This window comes from Lichenostomus cassidix, chromosome 25 (assembly GCF_008360975.1).
Source record: "Lichenostomus cassidix isolate B80296 chromosome 25, HeHo_3.0, whole genome shotgun sequence".
Taxonomy (NCBI): Eukaryota; Metazoa; Chordata; class Aves; order Passeriformes; family Meliphagidae; genus Lichenostomus; species Lichenostomus cassidix.
The window spans coordinates 71,010-93,548 of record NC_139505.1 but is presented as its reverse complement, the minus strand read 5'-3'; the positions used below and the strand labels follow the sequence as shown (position 1 = coordinate 93,548).

The window sequence follows — 22,539 nt, the reverse complement described above, 5'->3', positions numbered from 1 at the left end:
AAGGCTGCTAGGAGAGAAGAGGCTAATTTAGGAACATCTTTCCTGACACTTCTCTGTGAGATATAGCTGGTTGGACTCAGCGACCTGGAAGGTGTGTGAAAGTGATGGTGCTGCGAGTACCAGGTTTCACAGAGGAGAGAGAAAGCCAATGCATTGTCCTGGCACATCTCTCAGTCTGCAATGCAACACAAAACACTTTGCTTTTGTGGTGCACTCTGCCACCTTGAGAGAATGTGATGATAATATATATGTAGTTGAGAAGGAAAGTGCCAATCACTGGTGTGTTTGGTCTAGTTTACAGACTGCAACAGGAAGATGAAGGCCAGCACTGGCTTTTTGTTTTAGGACTTTTTCTTTGGGAGGAGCTGCTGGAAGTTTTGAAGGTGTTTGGGATCTGTGAGAGTGAGAGGGTAAGGTGGTACATAGAGCTTGAGGACAAGTGAATATTTCCACTGAGTATGATGCATTTCAGTGGATGCAAGTTATATGTTGAACAGCTGATTCCACAGAAAAGATTCTAAAAGAAGGACTCTGCAATTGCCTTTTCTTTTGCAACCTATAAACTGCACAGCCAACAATGAAACGATTCCTCTTCTTACCCCGCTAGATGCAAGATCCTATTCTTTAAAGTCTCCAGGAGCCAGGATGCACTGCGGAGTTCTTCCACGAGCTGCTCACACACGAATCGGGCCAGGCCAGAAAAGCGCTTAGCTTTTGCCTGCGCCCTGTCAGCGGGCATCAAAATAACCACACGATGGCGCTGTCGACTTGCAAATGAACGCAACGCACTGAGCCCGTCTCGAAACCATCCCAAGGGCAGAGCCGAATTGGAAACGTCCCTGCTCTCAAATCAAACTGTGTCAGCACAAAAAGATTGCGCTGATCTTCCCCTTCCAAGTGCAAACTTTTATCTGCACCACACTCAAACGGCAACGTGAACTCCTTTGCCCTAACAAATCTTTTCGCTCTTGCAGAGTCCAGCTACAAACTTCAAAACATCTGGCAAGAACAGAGCTCACAAAAGTGCCAGCTGAGAAAGCTCTTGTTGCTTACAGCTTCAACTGCACCCATCGAACTACCAGCACACACCCTGCTATTGGCACTTTCCTTCTCAGCTCTACCATCCTAAGCCTTTAGTCTCACTGAGTCAGGATCCAAACAGAGCAGCACTAGAGACTTCTCACACACTAAAGGGACCCCCAACGAGGGTCACTGGGGATCATCCAACGGGGATCCTCCCATGGGGGATGGAGTTGGAGCAGCACACAAAGCTTTTCCCACACTTGGGGCACTCACAGGGCTTCCCTTACCAGTGGCTCCATTGGGGTGAGGTCAAGTTAGAGCTCTGTGAGAAGCTCTTCCCACACTCAGGACACTGGTAGGGCCTCTCCCCAGTGTGGATGCATTGGTGGATGATGAGGTGGGAGTTGTGCTTGAAGCGATTCCTGCAGTCAGGGCAGCGGAAGGGCCTCTCCCCTGTGTGTGTTTGCTCATGCACAAGGAGATGGGAGCTCTTCTAAAACTTCTTCCCACACTCAGGTCACTTGTAGGGTTTCTCCCCCATGTGGATCTTCTGATGATAGTTAAGGCTGGAGCTCTCAGGGAAGCTCTTCCCACAGTCAGGGCACCGGTAGGGCCATTCCTCTGTGTGAATTACCCGATGGTGTATCAGACAGAAGCTGTTGCTGAAGCTCTTCTTGCATTCCAAGCATTTATAGGGCCATTCCCCAGTGTGGATCTTGTGGTGCTGGGTCAGGCTGAAGCTCTTCCCACATTCTCCACACTGATAGGGCCGTACCTCAGTGTGGATGACCTGGTGCTGCATCAAGGATGACTTCTTACTAAAGCTCTTCCCACACTCCAAGCGCTCATAGGGGCAATCCCCACTATGGATCTCCTGGTGGTGGATCAGGCTGGACCTCCAGCTGAAGCTTTGCCCACATTCCTCACACTTGTAGGGCCGTTCCCCAGTGTGGATCACCTGGTGCTGGATCAGGTTGGACCTCTGGCTGAAGCCCTTCCCACATTCCAAGCATTTGTGGAGCTTCTCCCCGGCCTGAGGCTTCTCCCCCAGCTCTGAGCTCTGGCTGCATCTCTGGCCACCTTCTCGGCACAGGGAGGCTCTTTCCTCCTCCCAGCTCCCTGGGCTGCATGTGCAGCCCCTCCTTGTGGGGGATAATCAGAGACTGAAATAGTTTATGCCTCAAACATTGGTATAAAGTTTTGCTCATTATAACAAAAACTGTATAAAGAAGCTACAATCAGAGAAGCCTACTTGAAGATACCTGACTGGGACTTTGGACTGAGAGTCAGACTGCTGAGATTAGATAAAGGGAAACCTATTGTTTAATCTTCTCAGGCTGAGGGAAAGGTATGCATCCACAAAGGCCAAAGGCACCAGCTACTCTGAGAATCATCCCTGGCTGAGTTTGGGGTGGGGGAGAGCACAGCTTACAGAAGGCAGGTTTGCACAGACCTTCCCCCCCAAGCCAAGGCGGGGAAGAGGAGGTTTGGGGCACATGGCGTAACCTCTGGTCAGAGGCAATAAACACCCATCCATCCTCCGTTACGCAAACTGTCCAGCTGTGGAATCCCCAACCCGACAGACCACATCCACAGGACTTTCACCTGAGAGGCAGCTGAGGGGGAGTCACAATCCGTCAAAGACCCCCCAGATACTAGGCCTTGCACCACAGGACTGCAGGTGATGCAAGCAGAGTCTGTTGCAAGAGACTGCCCCTCCCCTGGGGGGACATGCCTGGACATTGCCCCTGGCCTGAGTGTATATTAACACATGGCATTCTATGCTTCTTGGGGGGACCATCACCACCAAGAAGACCAGCTGGAGAGGATCAACGCAACATTGTTGGGATCCATGGATGGTGATATTTTCTTTCTCCCTCTTTCTGCCCCCCCCCTCTTTTCCTACTTCTTTTCTCCCTTTTCCTCTTCTCTCTCACTAATGACTGGCATATGGTCTCATTTGCACCTTAATTTAGGCAGAGGTATTTCCAAAGAACCTTAACAACTGGATCTTAACAGGGATCTTGGGGGCTTTTCCTCCTCCATCTGGCCACACCTTGGGAAATACAAATCCTGGTTTGGGGAGAAAAACAAGGGTTGAGCACATTGGGTTTGGGGTTCCTCCTATCCAAGTCCATCTCAGGAAGTCACCAGGCATCTTGAGTCTGTAAAAACCTCCAAAACACCAAGATTCAGCCCAAATATCCCCCAAACTTTAAGACACAGCCTCAAAACTCCCAAAACATCAAGATTCAGCCAGAACGCCTTCCAAAATATAAAAATTCTGTCCCCAAAAAACCAAAGCACCAACATTTAGCCCAATAAACCTCACAAACACCAAGGTTTAGGCCCTGTGAAAACCATGTAACCCCCTCCCCAGTCACCTGCTGGATGTGGGCTGGGGCTGCAGATAAAGGGAGTAGTGGAACCTTGGGGTGCCTCCTCTTCCTGCCCCTCCTCTTCCTGTATCTCTACTCTTCCTCCCCCTCGTCTTCCTCCCCCTCCTCCTCCTCCTCCTCCTCTTCCTTCCCCTGCATAATCTCACCTCCTTCTCCTCCTACATCCATCACTCCTCCATTTCGCTCTTCAACCCTGCTCCTCCAGCCCTTCTCCTTCTTCCCCCATGCCCAGCATCCACCCTTGGCCCCCTCTTCCCCCTCAAACCCATCACATCCCATGGGAGGAGTGGGATTGAACTGGGGCAGGTCAGGCTGGGCAGTGCTGGGCTCCCGGCCGCTCCTGCCTGCACTCGGCCCCTGCCACAACCGCGCCCATTGGGACAACGGTGGGGCAGCCGGGGCTCAGCACTGGTCAGTGCCTGACCCCACCACCCCCCGGGCAGGGCCGGCAGTGGCCCCCAGCTCCCATGAGGCTGCATGATGCCCTGGCTGCCTGCCTGGCCCCGGGGAGCTGCTGGCCCTGCCTTCTGTCTTTGGACAGGGAGTGGCCCTGGGATACAGGGTGGGGGGGGAGGGTGAGCACAAGGAGGAGGGAATATCTGGGAAATGTGGATTATACATCCAAGGGTCAGGATTTTCTTTTAAGAATTTTGGTTGGGTCACTGGAGAAACAAATGATTTCGCAGAAAGTTCAGCAGCTGTCAGAGGATGAGTACCCACGGGCAGTGAGGGGAGCTGGAGGAGTAGCAGAGTAAGCTCCTGGAGGAGTTGGTCAGAAAGGCACAACAGGGGAATGGAAGAAGGGATGAGGAAAAGGCCAAGGTGAAGGTAAAGAGCACGGCAGAGTTTCAGCAGACCCTGAGGGATGAACCACAGGGCTCAAGGGGGCCCCAGGACCGAGGGGACAGGGTCAGCCACAAGGATGTGGTACAGGCATTGCCCTCCTCTGCAGGGTAGAGCTGACCCAAACAGCCCCTGGGAAGGAAGCAGGGTTCCATCTATAGGGCACAAGGACACTGGAAGCAGAGACAGGAGGACCCTCAGCAGGAGGAAGTCCACCCATTCATGGAGATGGATTGGTAGGGGTCTCAGAGCTCCCATTATACCAGGGACCCACTGCACTGGGGTGCAGTGAATTGCAGAAAGTTGATAACATTCAGGGTGGGTCTGGAGTCAGAAGAGGTGTTTCCTGATAGACACAGCAGCCTCTCGATCCTCTTTGAATCTTAGACCTAAGAGGGGAAATTTGTCAAGAAGTTCTTTGATTATTCAGGGGGTAAGTGAAAAAGATGAGCAGGTGTTTTTTATTCAACCACTGTTAGTAGATGTGGGGGATGGGTTTGAAATGCAGCAATGTCTGCTTGCTCCTAGTTGTAATTGTAATTTACTGGGAAGGGATTTGATGGCTAAATTTGGAATGCAAATTAATAGTGTAAAAGGTGATACAGAGGCCAATGCTATTGTAACTTTGTGTCAAATGTCTGAGAAGGGTTATGCTGAAGTGAACCCACAAGTGTGGGCAGCTCCAGGGAAATATGAAAAATTAGATACGGAGCCTCTCCAAATTACTTTGAAGCAACCAGGACAAGTGGTGTCTAAAGGCAATAGATTATTCCAAGGGAGGCGAGGAAGGAGGTCTTATTGAGTCCCTGCAGGGCTTTTGGAACCAGAGATCTCTTCCTATAATGCTCCTATCCTGCCAGTCAATAAATCAGATGCAACCTATACAACAGTGCAGGACCTAAGAATAAATAAATGAGATTATTAAACAGAGGCACCCCACAGTCCCAGATCCTTACACCATCTTGAACCAGGTTCCCTCCTCACACACACTTCTATTCAGTACTTGATTTAAAAGATGCTTTCTGGGGATGCCCACTTACAGAGGATAGTAAACAACATTTTACCACTGAGTGGTGATATAAACAAATTCACAAGGTGGCATTGTTTTAGAAATATAATATTGAACATTTATTAGGAGAACAAGGACTTACGGCCAGGAGGGAGTGGCTGGTTTGCTTATTCTCAGTCCTGCACCCTATTCATTTTAATGTGTGCTTAAGTACTTTCTGTAACTGTTACATATTCATTAAGTCCAAAAAACTATTTACACTTCAATCATTCCTCCTTCTTCAATCTATGCCCCTGTCTGCCAGGCCGGAGCCTATCTTGGCCTTCTGGTTTGTCTCAGGGCTGAAGGCTGAACTCTTCTATGGCCCTAATTCAAGTTGTGGCTGACAACTTCTCAGGGAGATGTGAATATAAATAACAGATTTCCTGGGATGCATGAGGTCTGTTTCTTTTTATTCCTTCAGAGTGTCTTGATCTCTGGCTTTGTGGTTTATCAGCTTAAAAGACATCTATTAGCATGTATTTCTTACCACATTTCTAGCATACTACAACTATTACATAGTTTATAATTCACTCTAACTTTGTTTCTACTTAACTATATTTTATCCTAGTGCTACTTTACACAGTACCTTATCACTTGTAAATGTTAAATTCATATATGCGAAAACCAACATTCACTATTCACTCATTTATCACTGTGGGAACAAGAGGAAGAAGGAGAAATGGTAAAGACATGGACGGTCCTTCTGCAGGGATGCATGGAAGCACCAGCCTCATTCGGGCAAGCCTTGGAGAAAACATCAAAATAATTAACCCCACCCCCAGGGATTGGTTTATTCCAGGATGTGGATGACTTGCTTCTATCAGGAGAACAAGAGGAAGTGGTAGAAGAAGCCACTGTGAAATTGCTTAATTTTCTGGCTAAAAAGCATCTCTGAGTATTTGAAAAGAAAGTGCAAATGGTGGAGAAAAAGCTTAAATATTTGGGATTTATTTTGACTGAAGATTTGCAGTGTATTGACTCAGAGAAGGTCCAGGGTATCTCAGAAGTACCATTACTCAGGACTAAAAAGGAGCTGTGACAACTTTTAGGATTAATAGGGAATTGCAGGACCTGGATTGAGGACTTCTCTGTTCTAACCAGAACACTGTATGACTTTTTAACCCCAGATAGCCTTAATGTTGTGGTATGGACATGAGAAAGAGAGCAAAACTTGAGAAAATTAAAAGATGAATTGATTAATGCCCCAGCCATAGCTCTTCCAGACTCAGAAAAGAAATTTGAATTGTATGTGGATGTTAAACAGGGCTATGCCAAAGGAATCCTTGTGCTAAAATGTTTAACCCATTGGTGAGGGGATGACCCCACTGTCTGCAGAATTGTACAGCCATGGCTTTAATGGTGTTTTAGGTTACATGTAAGGTGCAACCAAAAGTATGCATTCTATTACCATCTTCATAAGCTGTTCAAAACAGGTGGGGAAGTGGTCTTTATCTTTAACATGACTCAGCCCTGATAACACCATGTGGGGGGTGGGTATCTCTGCTGATGGGCCATCAGGTTTGCCGGGAATGACTCATAAGATTACATCAACCCATTGTGAGATGCCCTGCCCAGAGGGGAGCAACTGAACCGTTCCTACCTGCATATAAGCTGAGACTCTGGAACACTGAGGCATGACTCCCACGGGATTCCCAGAGGAGAAAAGCTTGAGAGTCACCACCGGACCTCCAGAGACCGACCAGACCTCTCTGCAGAATCATCATTTCAACAGACCACATCCATCCTTGCAACAGGACTGCAGCCACCATTTAACTGGATTGCTACCACCACCCTGACTAATAGGGTGGCAGGTTGTATTCTGACTTTGTCGGTTTAAACCGTTGTTTCTGGATTGTTCCCTTGTTATAAATACTAGTAAAGAACTGTTATTCCTTTTGCCATACCTCTTGCCTCAAAGCCCCTTAATTTCAAAGTTATAATAATTTGGAGGGAAGGGGAGGTCATATTCTCTATTCCAAGGGAGGTTCCTGCCTTCTTTGGCAGACAACTGTCTTTTAAACCAGGACAGTACAGTATAAAGGACTAAAGCTGTTCTGATGCCTTCTAGTTTAGTATTCAATGTAACATTACATGAAAAGCTTCTTCCCTTTTGCACTCACTTTCCTGTGGGTTTTTGTCATTCCATCAAGAGAGCAGCTTGTTGTGACAGGCTGGGGGAACAGAATTTACTGGGCTGTCCCTTCCAGGTGAGTGAGAACACTGAGGTTCATTCTCAGCATCTTCTTCAGCCAAGGCTTTATTTCTTTAGTGACTCCCTGCTGTTCACACCGAGCTGGAATTGTATTTTCTAGTGGCCAGCATTGGTCGGAATTGTGTGCATTGGAGTGGGAAAAGTACATAGGATGGGGGTTAGACTTTTTGTAATACTGTGGGTCACGATTTGTTGATTCAAAGAAAATCACTTAACAGCATAAACAGTTAAGAAAGCATTCCTTTATTACAATATTGGGAACGTGTTATGTTTGTCCCTCCATAAACACATTCAATTAGGCATTGTTCCCTCAGGTTTATATAAATTGCAATGTTCAAAGAAATCCCTGAAGTCTGCCCCCTGTGGTGTGTACACGATACGTCATTTCAGAATTCCTTGGATTTTGGTGCTTTATGTTTTTGTGGAGCAAAATTGCCATCTGCTGCTTATTGTTTGGAATGTGTCGGGGGTTGAGAATTTCTTCCCATTCCTGTTACTAAGCAACAAATAGTCCGATGTTTAGAGTGATCAAGTCTTTTGTAAAAGACAAAAGCTAGGTTTTTGGGCAGGGCAAGGTAAGGGAAGAGCCGGCCCTGGGAAGTCTCTCTCTCGTGGTTCGGACGCTGAGGGTAGAGGCTGCTGGCTCTTGACTTTCCAGCTGCTACCAGAGGAAATCCAACTGTGCCCTGTTTCTCTTCTCCTGGCTGGGTGAGCTTTGATTCAACTTTTCTCCTCATGGGGAAGGGCGCGTTTCCCCGGGCTGCGTTTTCCCGCAGCTGCCGCCGGGAGAGTCCGGCTGCCTCTGCTGCCTGCCCCTGCCCTCTGCCGCACGAGACCGCGGCGTCTGCTGTGACTGCAGAAACCTTTGCTACCTCGCTGCTAGCCGGGAGGGAGCCAGTGCCTGATCCTGCCTCCCTGCTTTCTGCCGCTCCGAGCTGCCTGGCTGCCTGCTCTTCAGCCTGTCCGCCATCATCCAGCTGCCTGAGGCCGACCTGACCCTGCGCCACAGCGCCACCTGCAGCCGCTCGGGAGTCATCGCACCTGCCCTGCCTGGCCGGGAGCTCAACAGCGCCCCTGCTGCTTGCAACCGTGATTACACCACACGGGAAAAGGCTTGGCAGCTCCCAAGTTACCTGCTATTGGTTTTCTGGTTCTAGTTGTGGTTGCTATTGTTATTGTTTGTTTATAGATACTAGTAAAGAACTGATATTCCTTTTTTCCCATACTTTTGCCTGACAGCCCTTGATTTACAAAATTAAATAATTTGGAGGGAGGGAAAAAAGAAAAATCACATTCTCTGTTCTAAGGGAGGGTTTCAACCTCTTTTGGGAGACACCTGTCTTTCAAACCAAGACAGAATGGGAGCATTTATTTTGGTGTTTTGGGGCATTTACTTCGATTTTATACGATTTCATCATCATCCTCATCATGTCCTTTGACTGAACCTTCATTCTGGCAGGTTTTAGTGCCTGCACAATCCACCTTTGTTGACTTTGTCCATTTCTTATGACAACACTTATCTTATGACACTTATGACAACACTTAACTCATGCAGTTAGCCCCAGCCAGGCCAGACCTAGGACTCTTTCATCTGGAGAGTTTTCTGTTTAGTGTTCTGAAGGTCTTCGGTGACTGTAATCAAATAAGAGCTGGTGAGTTTTGCTCATTTTCTCAGTCCCTCATTATCAATGTTCTTCTACAAGCTAGTGATCTAAAAATAGCAATCAAAACAAAGCTACCAATATTGGTTACATGGTAAAACTGAACTGTAAATTGCAAGTTGCAGAGTTTAAGCAAAATCAAATAAATAAAACTAAACTATAAAATGAAGGTTACAAAATTTAGGCAAATTACAAAAACAAGTAAAAACAAACTATCAAACTAGGCAAAAATACAAAATTCTTTGTTTAATCGTTCATTGTGAAAAAGGAAAAAAAAGTGGAAAACTTTGTTCTTAGATGACCTCACATACCAGATTTTGAGTGATTTATGAAGGAACAGGTAACCTTCCCCATTTTTACATGTTACAACTCCTGGACAGTATTTGTGAAGGGATGTTACTTTGTCTTTCCTCTTTGTGCAAAGGATACTTCCTGCCCTGATGGATGAAGTGCTCTCAAGATCAAATGGTGCAAGTCTGTGGATTGCAAGTGGGTATGTCACCGAAACTGCAGGAAAAACAAAAACTCTCCAACAACATTTTTAATGTTAAAGAATCAAGGCATTACTTTATTTTCTGGCCAGGATGTTGTTCTGGCCAGGATGTGCTACAGAAATCATCTCATCCACACATAGCTCAGGTGTGCAGAGAGGATCATTCAATGACACATGGCTTTTACTAGATTTTTCAGATATTTCATACAGTCAAAACTCATAGAAACAAATCGGTTCAGTGTCCATTGGTCCCAAGTTGCGTAGTTTCTAGTATTTGGTTTTCTATTTGATCTGGATTTCTTCGCCTTCAATGTTAATTAGGACTTTTTTCTTATTCCTCTTTTTCCAGACCAGGTGTCTCTGACTAGCCAGCGGTATTGTTTGGAGTCAATGGTCTGTTAATAACTGCTGAGAACTGTTATCTCTTGTCTTCTGTGCTACTCCCAGTCTGTTGAGATGCTAAGCTCATCAGGCCTCACCTGGTGGAACAATGCCTTGGAAAGAAACTTTAATTCCCTTCCTCTAGGGCAGCGGCAAACAAAACCCCTAATTAAACAATTTCTAGACTGGTGTATTTTCCAACAGGTACAGGCTGTACATCCCCATTCTGGAAGTGGGGACAGCCAGGGGTGTCTGTCAGCTGCTTTCCCTGGGCAGTATCTGCTGGCAGTAATGGAAAGTGTGGTTTCACAGCAGGAATAGTTTGGAACTGGAAAAACTGGATAGTGGAAGATCCTTCAAATATGCAAACGACTGGCCAACACCAGTTGTCCTGACCATCCTCACAATTTCTCAACAGTCCTTTGGGAGCTTGAAGGAAAAGCCACTCAGTGGCCAGTGAGGCACAGATTGACTCCACAACTCAAATAGCTATGAAGTAGGTATGCATTTATTCCAGCTGGGGTGCATGGGGGTAGCCCCGGCAAAGACATGCACACCATCAGCAGCACTTTACTTAGTTTATATCAGGTTACAGGTTATATATGCATAAAGTTACACAAAGCCCCTATACATATTCATTACCTATCCCTGCTTCATAATATAATGAGTTCAAAGTTAATTTAAATATGCTTGCGCAAGTGCAGTGTCACAGATTAATTGTGGGCGAGGGTCCCGAATGATTAATGAGGGCAAAGTCAGTAGTCTTCCTCATGATGAACTCTTCACCCTGTTCCCTTGCGCATGCTCCCTTGGTTCTTGGTCCAAGTCCAAGCCTTAGAACTAACTTGTACCAGTTCTGGGGTCCGAGAGCAGGATGTTCGGTCACACTCAGTAGTTTTTCTCAATTATTTGGCTCTCTTCTCTATATCCTCCCCAATACTAGGTAGGCACAAAATCATTAAGCGAATAATAAATTGTCTTCAGCAAGCAAATCTTAGTAAATCATTATCCAATCTCTGGCCTTCTAAATCGGTTCAAAAATTATTATTTTTATTATCCAGCCTCTAGTTTTCTTAAATCAATAAATTCTAGCTCCCCTTAAATCACCAGGATCATGTCTGATACAGTTCTTTTAATACTTTTTAATACTGACCTATGTCAGACCCCCCTTCCTCATCACATCGGCCCTTCTGGATAACTTCCCCCAGTTTATATGGTAGGAGTGACATTCTGTGGTGTGGAATATCTCTTTGGCCCCTTTGGTCACCTGTCCCAACTGTGCTCCTTCCCAGTTTCCTTTGGGAACCTCCCACTGGCAGAGCAGGAGATAAGGAAAAGAAGTCCTTGAGTCAGGGTAAAGCTGACCTAGCAAAAAAGCAAACTATTGCTGTGTTATCAACACCATTCTCATTCTAAATCCAAACCACAGCACTGGAACAGCTTCTGAGAAGAAATTAACTCCATCCCAGTTGAAACCAGGCCAGGCTGCAAATCCCTCCAAGATCATTGAGTCCACCGTGTGCCCCCTCCCACCTCATCAGACCTGGAGTGCCACATCCAGGTGTTCCCAGGACACCTCCAGGGCTGGGAACTCCACTCCACTATTTAACAACTCTTTCTTGGGAAAAAATCCTCCCAATGTCCTCCCTCAGCATCCTCAGGAGTTCTCCAGACCTTTCCCCAGCTCTGGACATGCTCCAGCCCCTCAATGTCCTTGTGAAGGGCCTACAGCTGGCCCCATGATTCCAGGTGGGGCCTCACCTCTGTGAGGTACAGAGAGACAATTCCTGCACTGATCCTGCTGGACACAGTATTCCTGATCCAAGCCAGGTGCCGTTGACCACCTGGACACACCTGGAGATGTGCAGACACATGTGACACACCTGGGCACACCTGGTTGGCAGCCAACCACTGTCCCCAGCACCACCAGGTCCTTTCCCAGTTTTCCAGTTGCTCTTGCCCCAGCCTGCAACATTCCATGGGGTTGTTGTGACCCTCACACTGTCCTCAGCTCATCCCATGCCATCAGTCCAACGGGTCTCCAGCCTGTCCCGATCCCTCTGCAGAGCTTCTTGCCCTCCAGCAGATCTCCATCCCACCCAAGCTGGTCTCATCTATGAATTTACTGAGGTAGCCCTCAATCCCCTCATCCAGACCATCGAGAGAGGCAAGGAACAGGATCACCCTGGGGGATTCCAGACATTCCATGGAGCCAAATATCAGCTTTATGGCTGTTTCATCTTTGGGTGTCTCAGAGCCCATGGGTGTCCCAATGGATCTGATTTTCTCCCTGACCCTAAACTCTCTTATTCTGGATTCTATTCACAGGTAAATGGGCTCCTCCGGCTGATTTCCATGACTGTGTGTGGTGTCATGATCCTGGCTGGACTCCTGGTGCCCCCCAAATGTGTTACATCCCTCTCCCTTCCACACCTGGGTGGGGATAAAATACAAGAAAAGGCTTCTGCACTGGGATAAGGCTTGGGAGAGATCCCTTATGGATTCTGGGCAAAAGGGACTCAGCTAGGGGATACTAATTGGATTTATCCCCAGCCAGAATCAGAGCAGGAAAAATGAGAAGTAAAACAAATCCTAAACCACCTTTTCCCAACCCATCCCTCCTTCATGGGTCTCACTTTATTCCCAGTTCTCTCCCTCTTCCCTCCCAGCAGCTCAGGGAGACAGGAATGGGGGTCATGGTCCACCTCAGATAAAATTTCTCACAGAAGACATTGGTGAGTCACAAGGTGCAGAAAGGACCCTCAACACCCTCCTTAGCTCCCCAAGCCCACCAGAACCCTCCAGGCTTTCTAAACTCCTGCAAGAGGAGCCCGGGAGTGGCTGGATCCAATCCCAACCCCTGACTATGTCAAGAGTTTATGTGTGAAGGATTATAGAGGTGCAATTGAACCTTTGTACAACTTTGTCTCATAGGCTAAAGGATGGCAACTCAGATACATTTATGTAAATATATATGATAATGCCTTGACATAAAGATCTTAATGAAAATTATTTACTACACACTATAGGAGCTATAACAACTATTAGACAGCATACTGTGAAGCAATATTGAAGCAATTGTATTAAAGCAAACCCAATTATTAAGCAGATTGATGTCACTCCCCCGGAACGACGACAATGGGAAAATCTCTGGCTCAGCCTCCAGGAGTGACCTTGAAGGGTGTTCCTACTCCAGGGAGGACTCTCCACACTCCCCAAGAAGGGAAATGTCAGCAGACGCTGCTTTTACAGCCTGAAGTGCTGTCCTGTCAGTGAGACGTGCCAGCTCCGGAGCTCTGGAGAAGTTCTCAGTGGGGTCACCTGGTTGTTCCTTTCTCCAGTGATTCTTCCAGCTCTGCCACATCTTCTGCTCCTCAGGATGTTGAACTTTGGGATGGAGGAGTCAGGCTGCTTCCAGCATTACTCACCCCAAAAGCAGTGTGATCCCCCTTTCTTCATTTCCCACTGGGGGTTTGGTAAAACAGGGTATTGTTGGAGTTGTTTGACACCATTCCAGGCACAGCATCCTGCCACAGGACACCCATGAGATGGCCCTGCCTGCTGTCTCACCCCTTTTCCTCACTCTCTCACCTCTGCCATTGTCCCCACAATCCCTGCTTCCCCCACAGATTATTTGGAAGTGTCCCCCCCATCATGCTGCTGAGTTTTGGGGTCTCAGGCCTTTCCTGCTCGGTTTGAGGGTCCAAAGCCCTCTCTTTCCCCCCCCTCTCCTCTACCTTTCCCATCGTATCCTGAATCCCTAGCCCAAACCCCCTGATCTTGGTTTGAGAGATCCCATCCCTCTTTTCTTCCCTCTCCCCCATGTTTCCTCCCCCGCCCCGCTCACCCAAGTTCCCTTGCCTCCCAGCACCACCAGTACAGCCCCAGCTCCCCCCACAAGCCTCATCCCCAGCTCTGGGCAGGTGCTGACACCCCAAAAGCAGCCGTGTGTGCTGTGGGGGGGTCCAAGGTCATCCAGTGCTGCTTGATGCTACCAGAAGAAATGACTGGACAGAGCAGGTGAGACTTTTTGGAATTTAAAAGTCAACAAATTGCCTCTTCCCAATGAATTTCTGATGTTAGCCTCCATCCTGATGGATGTTCCTGCCCCTGCATTCATCTAGGTGCCTATGGGGAACCAGGAGGGCGTGGAGACCATCAGCCATGTGTCTTCCCAATGTGGATCACCAGGAATGTGGGTCACCAGGTCTCTGCCCAGCATGGGTCCTCGCATGGGGGATGGAGTTGAAGCAGCCCACAAAGGTATTCCCACAGTCAGGGCATTCACAGGGCTTCTCTCACTGGTGGCTCCGTTGGTGTCTGGTCAAGAGTGAGCTCTGGGTGAAGCTCTTCCCACACTCAGGACACTTGTAGGGCCTCTCCCTGGTGTGAATGCGCTGGTGAGTGATGAGGCTGAAGTTGCGGGCAAAGCCCTTCCCGCAGTCGGGGCAGCGGAAAGGCCTCTCCCCTGTGTGTGTCCGCTGATGCTTGAGGAGATCCGAACTGGTCCGTGACTTTTTCCCACACTCAGAACACTCATAGGGCCATTCCCCGGTATGGATCTTCTGGTGGTAGATCAGATTGGACCTAACGCTGAAGCTCTTCCCACATTCCAAGCACGTGTAGGGCCTTTCCCCTGTGTGCACACGCCAGTGGGTGATGAGGGCAGAGCTGTCTCTGAAACTTTTCCCACATTCCCCACAGTTGTAGGGTCGTTCCCCTGTGTGGACCTTCTGGTGCCAGAGCAGGTGGGAATTATCGCTGAAGCTCTTCCCACATTTCAAGCACTTATAGGGCCGTTCGCCTGTGTGCACCCGCCGGTGGTAGAGAAGGTGGGAGCCATGAGTGTAGGTCTTCCCACATTCCCCACACTCATACGGCCGTTCCCCTGTGTGCGTCCGACGGTGGGTGAGGAGGCCGGAGATCCACCTGAAGCTCTTCTCACATTCCAAGCACTTGAAGGGCTTCTCCCCATTGTGAAGCTGCTCATGGACCCCCAGCTTCGAGCTCTGCCTGGATCTCTGGCTGCCTTTCTGGCACAGGATGGGTTTTTCCTCCTCAGAGCACCCTGGGCTGGGTTTGAAGCCCCTCCTTGTGCGGGATCTCCAGGGCTTTTCCTCCCTCTTGGCTTCCTGCGCCATGGAGCCACTCAAGACAGCCTCTTCCACGAAGCTCTGCGGGGGAGATTTGTCTTCCTTGGTCTCCAACCTCAGCTCATTGCCTGGGGGAGGAAGGACAAGGAGAGGATGGGATTTGCCTCCATGCTAGAGGGAAGGGGAAGGAGATCCCCCCAGTCTGTTCCTGGCAGGAGGGCATCAGCAGTGGGGCTGTCCTGCAGCCAGGGGTGATGCTGGGCTGGGAGATGGAGAAGGAAAGAGCGGAAAAGGGGCAGTGACTTCCTCCTCACCTGCCTGGCTGTCCTGGAGCATCTTCCTCTTCCTCGCAGCCTTCTCCTCCATCTGGCCAAAGTCTGGGAATGAGAAATCCTGCTGTGGAGAAAAATACAAGGTATGAGCACCTTGGGTTCCTCCTGCCCAAGTTCACATCTAGAAGTCACTGGGCATCAGGTGTCCATAGAAACTGCCAAAACACCAAGATTCAGTCCCCCAGAATACACAAATCACCAAGATGCAGCAAAACCACCCATCCAGGAGTTTCCCCTCTCTGGTCTCTCCACTTTGGGCTTTGGGTGTCCCTCCTGCCTACATGCAGGTCAAGCATGTATTGGTGCTCCCCTCTCTGGGCTGCTGCAGGTCATGGGAATCCTGGAAGTCCCCCTTTTCTGGGCATCCCGGTTTGGTGTAACAGGGCTCCCAGGGGTCACCCCTGTCTGGAGTCCTGTTTCAGGGACCTGGGTTACCCATGGGTCTCCCTTGTCCATGCTCCCAACATCTACAGGCTGCCAGGGGCTCCCCCTCTCTGGGTACAACCCCTCCCCCCACAGTCTGCCCCCCAGCTCTGGGATTGCCCCTCTCCATTCTCCCCATTTACTCTCCACCCTCCATTGCCAGTACCTCCTCGGGACCCTCTTGTGCAGGGTTTGTGTGCCCAGGTTCTGGTAGCAGGGGGGGCTGCAGGGGGTGCTTCTGTGAGCCCTGTGGAGAGAGGAGCCCATGCTGGAGCAAGGGAAGGACTCCTGACTCCTATCCCTGAGCAGTGGCATGAACACCATGGGATGAACTGACTGTGACCTCCATTCCCATCTCCCTACACTACTGTGGGGGAGCACAGAGAGCTTGGAAGGAGGAGGGGTGTGCATTATCCCTTCTCATTATCCTGCTCTGATTTTGTTTGTAATAAATTAAATTAATATCCCCAATTTGAATCTGTTTTCCTCCATGACAGAAGTTGGTGAGGGATTTCTCCCTGTGCTTATCTTAACCCACCAACCTTTGGTTGCATTTTCTCTCCCCTGTCCAGTTGCACAGGACAGTGCCAGGGCAGCTTTGGTGGGTGCCCAGTGTGGTCAGGAACATGGGAGTGGTCAAGAATCCTGCTGGGAGTGGTCAAGAACACCCAAAACCTGCTGCTGAGGGAGATTTAGGAGACCCCCAAAGGGAGGAGACCACCTAAGGGGTCACAAGCACTTTCCAAGGGCATTGATTTCAAGGGCATAGACTAGGAGTTAGACAATAATTTAGTAGGGGGTGCTTGCTAAAACAATGTATACAGCTTGCATAACATTTTTTGAGCTTGCCAAGCAGAAAGGGAGGATACAAAAGAAATGCAAGACTATTGATAAAGGGAAGCAACCGTGACCAGATATCCTGTTTTTGGACCGTGAAACCAGCCTGAGCCAGCTTTAGGGTTTAGACTTGAGCCAGAAACTCAGGCAGTATGCGCAAAGAGACGGGGTGAAAAGTTCAACCCAATGAAGAATCCTTTCTTCATCTGAGGAAGACTTTTACTTCATCCCAGAAACGGCACTCTGCAGGTGCAAGCATATTTAAATGAACTTTGGACTCATTATAATATGAAGCAGGGAATAGATAATGAATATGTATAGGGGCATTGTGTAACTTCATGCATATGTAACATGTAACCTGATATAAACCAAGTGAAATGCCACTGGCAGCACGAATGCCTTTGGAGAGACTACCCCCTATGCCCCCCAGCATAAAACTTTACAACTTTCACGAGTTGTGGAGTCTAGCCACGCATCAGCATCTTCACTCCCCTCAAAGGAATTGGGGGACAAAATCTCACCAACCCCAGTAAGGGAGTGCTGTCCCGAGGTGAAGCCCAAACGTGAGGTCAGGCCTCCCAGCTCCCCAGGAGCCCAGGGAGGGCTCAAGTGTCCAAGCAGCCGAGGCCAGGGGCAGCTGAGAGGGGAGGCCGGGAAGGGCACCAATTGCATGAAATCCATCCCCAGAGGCATTCAAGTGCCCGTGAGCCCGAGGCAAATTGTGCCTGGGCCTGCTCAGCACATCCGCCCAGCGCTCGCACGGTCCCTCGGGGGCTGCACTGCCGCCGCAGGGAGCTCAGCATCAGCAGGGCTGGAGCTGGCAGGGACCGGCCGGAGGGCTCAGGTTCTGTGCCCAGGGGCTGCAGGGCCGTGAGCGAGAGAAAGAGCCCAGAGGAAGCCCCGTGTCCCCCCGCAGGGACCCCCCGCGTCCTCTCCAGTCCACGCTCCCCACTCCCTGCTGCGGAGCTCATCCAGCGGCTCCGTGCTCCGCTCCCTCGGCAGGCGGGCCCAGCCCTGGGCACAGAGCTCCGTCAGCTCCCGCCGCCCCCTCCCCAGGGATCCCCCACAGCCGGGGCCGCCCTTGAGAAGGCGACCCCGAGCCCAGCTGCGGGGACAGGGGGTCACGGGGAGCCCGAGGTCTCTTTGCCATCGCTTCACCTTCTCTCCCTCAGACTTTGCCCTGCGAGCCCGGCTCAGCCCAGCCCCGCACGGCATCGGCCGGGCCGGGCTGTTCCCCTCGGAGCTCGCTGCGGAAACGGCGCCGGCCCGGCCACACGGACCCCGCTTCGCCGCGGGCCCAGGGGCCGCTGATCGCTCCCAGCGCCGCCCGGGCCTCAGCTCCGAGCAGAGAGCTCTGCCCGGGGGCCTCCCGGCCAAAGGCGGCGGCCCCGGTCTCGGGCAGCCGCTCCCGGCTCCCACAGCCCGCCCAGGGCCGCCCTGCCCATGTAGGGGCTGGGCCAGCGCTCCGCACCCACAGTGCCTTCAAATTGCGGGGCACGGGCACAGCCAGAGAGGGACAAGAACAGGGCTGGGGCACAGCAAAGATCCTCACCCCCGACAACCACCGGTGGCCTCTCGCTCCTGCAGCGCCCCGGCCTCGTTAGGTGCTCGTGGCACCCCCGGCTCCCTCCCGGGCTCACTCTGATGGAATCCCTGCTTTGCAGGAGAAGCCAAGGCAGCAGCAGTTTCCAGCTCCTCATCAGCCCGGTGGCCAGGGGAGGAGAGTAAGAGGAAAGCTAATGTCTTTACGAATAATTCGATGGGTGAAGGTACGGGTGTTAACGTCTTTAAAATGAGTCTCTACTAACTTTGGGCAGCAGGTGTATTGCAGAATCCGGACAGCCTGACTCCCACAGGAAAAATGAAACGGAGCCCCAAGTATATTTCGTAAGAGCTCCAAATATCCTTCCCCCTTCAAAAAAACCGCCCAGGATATTTGGGACGAGCTCCCTCTTTTCTGCGGTCACCTGCGGATGCGGTGGGGGCCGATGCTCCCGGGACGAAGCTGCTGCGGATACAAAGAGCGGTGAACGCATGTACTGCTTCCGCTCCCTACTACTCTTCCGGCTCTCGGCCCTCCACCTGTATCCCTCCTCTTCCTCCTTCTCTGCCCCTCCTCTTCCTGCCGCTCCTCCTCCTGTTCTATGCTTGCGGCTGCGGGCTAGGAGCTCCCGGCGGAACGCGGCCGGGCCGGGACACCATGGGACATAGCTGGGTCACCCCCGAACCGAGCTGTGGGGATCTGAAGTTTGGGGGTAACGATGGAAAAGGGGTGGGAGAGGGCCGATAAGTGGAGGTGGGACACCGAGGAAGGGGTTCCCAAACGGGGTACCCCAGTTAACCCCAGCACTCCCAAACCCCCTCGCAGCCCCCCCAGTCCCACCCCCGCTCCCCCCGGCGCTGTGGGCTCTGGCCGTACCCCAGTGCCGCCTCAGGGGCTGCTCCAGGCTGATGTGCTCCACCTGGCACCGTGTGTTGCTGGCCAGGTGGGCGTTTCCAGCAGCACCAGCAGCTGGTAGGTCCAGTCCCCGTCGGGGACCAGGTCGGTGGCCACCACTTGCCCGGTGAGCTCCTGCTCGCCCTGGAACCACCTGAGCTGCACATGCGCAGGGGAAAAATCCATCACGGAGCACAGCAGGCGGCCGGGGTCGGGCTGGGAGCTCGAGGGCAACAGCGAGATGGACACACTGGGGGGCACGGGGAGAGAGCGGGCAGACACTGGGATGAACTGGAGGGGCACTGGGATAGAGGGGGTGGAGGGGGTACATTGAGAAGTACTGGGAATGGACTGGGAGGGACTGGAAGGCTGAGTACAGCGCAAGGTCTGGAGCAGCTCCTGCACCTCCTTCTGCACTGCCCTGGGTGTCTGCAGAGCTGTTCTCTTTTGGGATTGAGTGTTTTAAGACTTCATAGAAAAAATGACAGCACGACAGAGTTCCTTGGCAAGGGACATTCTGCCACTGACTGGATGGTTAAAGCACCCTGAGAAAAAGCAAACAAAAATCTAAAATCAATCAATCCAAAGAGGAATAACCCCAAAACTATTTATGTGGAGGCTGTGGGGTGGGGGGAGCTGGGGGGTTGTGGGAGAGAAAAGGATAGAAAAAGGTTAAGGATGAAAGAAATAGGGAAGATGCCCCTGTTGGGTCACAAGTGTCACCAAAACTATGGGAGAAACAAAAACCTTCTAAGAACATTTTTAATGTTAGAGAGTCAAGGTATTATTTTATTTTCTGGCCAGGATGTTGTTCTGGCCAGGACGTGCTACAGAAATCATCTCATCCACACATAGCTCAGGTGTGCAGAGAGAATCATTCAATGACACATGGCTTTTACTAGATTTTTCAGATATTTCATACAGTCAAAACTCATAGAAACGAATTGGTTCAGTGTCCATTGGTCCCAAGTTGCGTAGTTTCTAGTATTTGGTTTTCTATTGGATTCTATTGGGTCTGGATTTCTTCGCCTAAGTGTTAATTAGGACTTTTTTCATATTTCTCTTTTTCCAGACCAGGTGTCTCCCAGTCGATTGTCTGTTAATAACCATTGAGAGCTGTTATCTCTTGTCTTCTGTGCTACTCCCAGTCTGTTGAGATGTTAAGCTCTTCAACCCCACCTGGTGGAACAATGCCCTGGAAAGAAAATTAAAATTCTTTTTCCTGGGGCAAAGGCAAACAAACCCTTGACTAAAGTTATACAAAAAATTTTTAAAAGGGTATGTTTTCCAACACAAGGGTCAGAGTAGCACCCCCCGTGCTAAACTGAGCTCAGACTGATCAATAGTTTGTGGTTAAAGGGCCAACAGCCTTCACTTCAACTGACTAGCACTGAAACTGAGCAGCATTTAATTCGTAACTCAAGTTATACAATTTAACACAGGATTCATACAGAATTTAGTCTACCACAACAGGCACTCACAGGCCTGACTGAGTGACAAATTCGAAGCACTTCAGGCTCCAGGAGAGCAGCATTCCCAGGACATTGGCTATGGCAGATTCACCCATGCACAGATGTGGACATGAAGGGTCTGAACAAGGTCTCTGTAAGAAATTCCCTTGGAATCCAGTGAAATTCTCACTCTGGATGCTTTTGCATCTCCCCACCGGGTGCAGGGCAGAGTCTTGAGGAGTGGGGGGCCCAGCCCAGGACCCGTCATCTCCCTCGAGTCCCTAGGAGAGTTCTCAGCTTGGAGAGGCCCCAGCAGAGGAGGGGATCTTGTCCAATTTTGAGGGGGTTTAAGGGTCTTCAAGCCCCTTTTAAGGGGAGTCTTGCTCTTTTTAAGATTTTTGGAGGGATTGCACCACTACAAGCTCTTTTGAAGGGTTTTTTTGCTCCCCGTTTTAGGGTATTTGGTGGGCCCTAATCCCACAAGCCCCTTTTTAAGGGAGGGATCATGACTCCTTTAAGTGACATTTTTAGGTGTGCCCCCACTACAAGCCCCTTTAAGGGATGTTTTGCCCCCCCGGGTGTATTTTTTGGGGTTCCCTCTCCCACAGCCACTTTAAGAACCTGCTATAGTTGGGCGCCACTGTAACTCCCCTTAAAAGGGCTACACCACTCCTGTTTATTCTGGCAGCAGAGCCCCGGAGGGTGTTGGGAGATCTGGAAGGGTTTGGGGATCCCAGGAGTGTTTGGGGGTACCTAGGTGATGCTAATGATGAAGATAGGGACCCCATGCTGCGTATAAACATTTGCAAGGGACTCCTGGGGTGGTTTTGTGGGTCCCTAGGGTTTTTGCGGTCATGGTGGTTTTCTGGGGGTTTTCAGGGGCCCTGAAGGTGGGCTTTGGGCAATCCTGGGGGGAAATTGGGGGTCCCAAGGCTATTTTGGGATACCTGTCAGTGATGGAGATGGAGACCCCATGCCAGGTATAAACCTTCTTCAATGGAGTCAAGGGGGAGGGTGTTGGGACGTCCTGTGGAAATTTTGGTGTCCTGAGAGGTTTTGGGGGGTCTGTATAGGGGTTTTGCAGTCTTGTGGAGTTTTTGGAGGGTCCCAGGGATGTTTCCAAGGTCCCAGGAGGTGTTGGAGGTACCTGGGTGATGTCAATGACAGAGCTGGGGACCTCGTGGCAGGTATGAACCTTCTCACTGTGCATGGGCAGTGTCAGTGTGTTTAGGGAGATCCTGGGGGGTTCTCCACAATTTCCGGGGGACCCCAAATGCTAAGGGCCCACTCCAAACTCCCCTCACACTAGATCTGCTGCAGGCATGGGGTCACCAGCACTCAGGCCCTGCCCCTCACGAGGGAGCTGTGGAAGAAACCTGGGGGGGGACCCAGACAGGTTGGGGAGGACCCCCAAAGTCCTGGAAGAAGCAGAAGTGGGACAAGGTGGTGTAGTGGGTAAGTAAAACCTTACAAAATGAGGGCCTTGTTACCCTTGTAAAATCCTTGCTTACTCCTGTTATTTCAGCTAATCAGAAAAGCACTCTGGGAATGACTCAGCTAAACTGGATGTGAAAAGCAAATTATATAACCAGTGTGTGTTCATATCATAGTCTGTGGTGGTTGGCTGAAGTATGTTTGTTGTGCTTCACAAGAATGTAACTGGTAAAAAGTTTAAAAGCCCCTGGGTTTTGCAATAAAGTGTTTTCTCTGTGCACCTGCTAAAGGGAGGTCCATGTCTCATTTGTTACATTGCACTGTTGTATATTATCACACATTTTATGCCCATGTGCATAATAAATTATGTAGACACACACATGTACTCATATATATGTTGTTTAGAAGGGAGTGAGAAAAGATAAACTCCTTCAAGCTGGACTGCATGGTTACAGTCACTCCATGAAGT

General features: G+C 50.1%; 1 protein-coding gene, 1 long non-coding RNA gene and 1 pseudogene across 2 annotated transcripts; 1 reads left to right on the top strand and 2 right to left on the bottom strand.

Moving 5' to 3' along the window:
• Positions 1 to 1,219: 1,219 nt before the first annotated feature.
• LOC146427052 (uncharacterized) lies at positions 1,220 to 3,590 on the bottom strand (annotated as a pseudogene).
• A 6,963-nt stretch (positions 3,591 to 10,553) lies between these two features.
• On the bottom strand, positions 10,554 to 18,834 carry LOC146427051 (uncharacterized). Its single transcript, XM_085082696.1, has 4 exons — positions 18,557 to 18,834; positions 16,078 to 16,158; positions 15,471 to 15,549; positions 10,554 to 15,284 (listed from the first exon to the last, which is right to left on the bottom strand). Exons 1-4 carry the CDS (start codon positions 18,782 to 18,784, stop codon positions 14,362 to 14,364), a joined length of 1,311 nt encoding a protein of 436 aa, XP_084938822.1. The 5' UTR covers positions 18,785 to 18,834; the 3' UTR covers positions 10,554 to 14,361.
• On the top strand, positions 18,835 to 22,359 carry LOC146427050 (uncharacterized). The gene is made up of 2 exons (XR_014856568.1): positions 18,835 to 19,003; positions 20,258 to 22,359. It is a non-coding gene; the product is annotated as an uncharacterized LOC146427050 (long non-coding RNA).
• Positions 22,360 to 22,539: the final 180 nt, after the last annotated feature.

Bases quoted from the DNA above. Each gene is read 5' to 3' on its own strand.
- LOC146427051 (XM_085082696.1), bottom strand. From the start codon at position 18,784: ATGCGTTCACCGCTCTTTGTATCCGCAGCAGCTTCGTCCCGGGAGCAT. The intron at 15,550-16,077 runs GTACTGGCAATG...TCTCCACAGCAG, and splicing joins CACAAGAGGGTCCCGAGGAG to GATTTCTCATTCCCAGACTT. The intron at 15,285-15,470 runs GTGAGGAGGAAG...TTCCTCCCCCAG, and splicing joins GCTCCAGGACAGCCAGGCAG to GCAATGAGCTGAGGTTGGAG.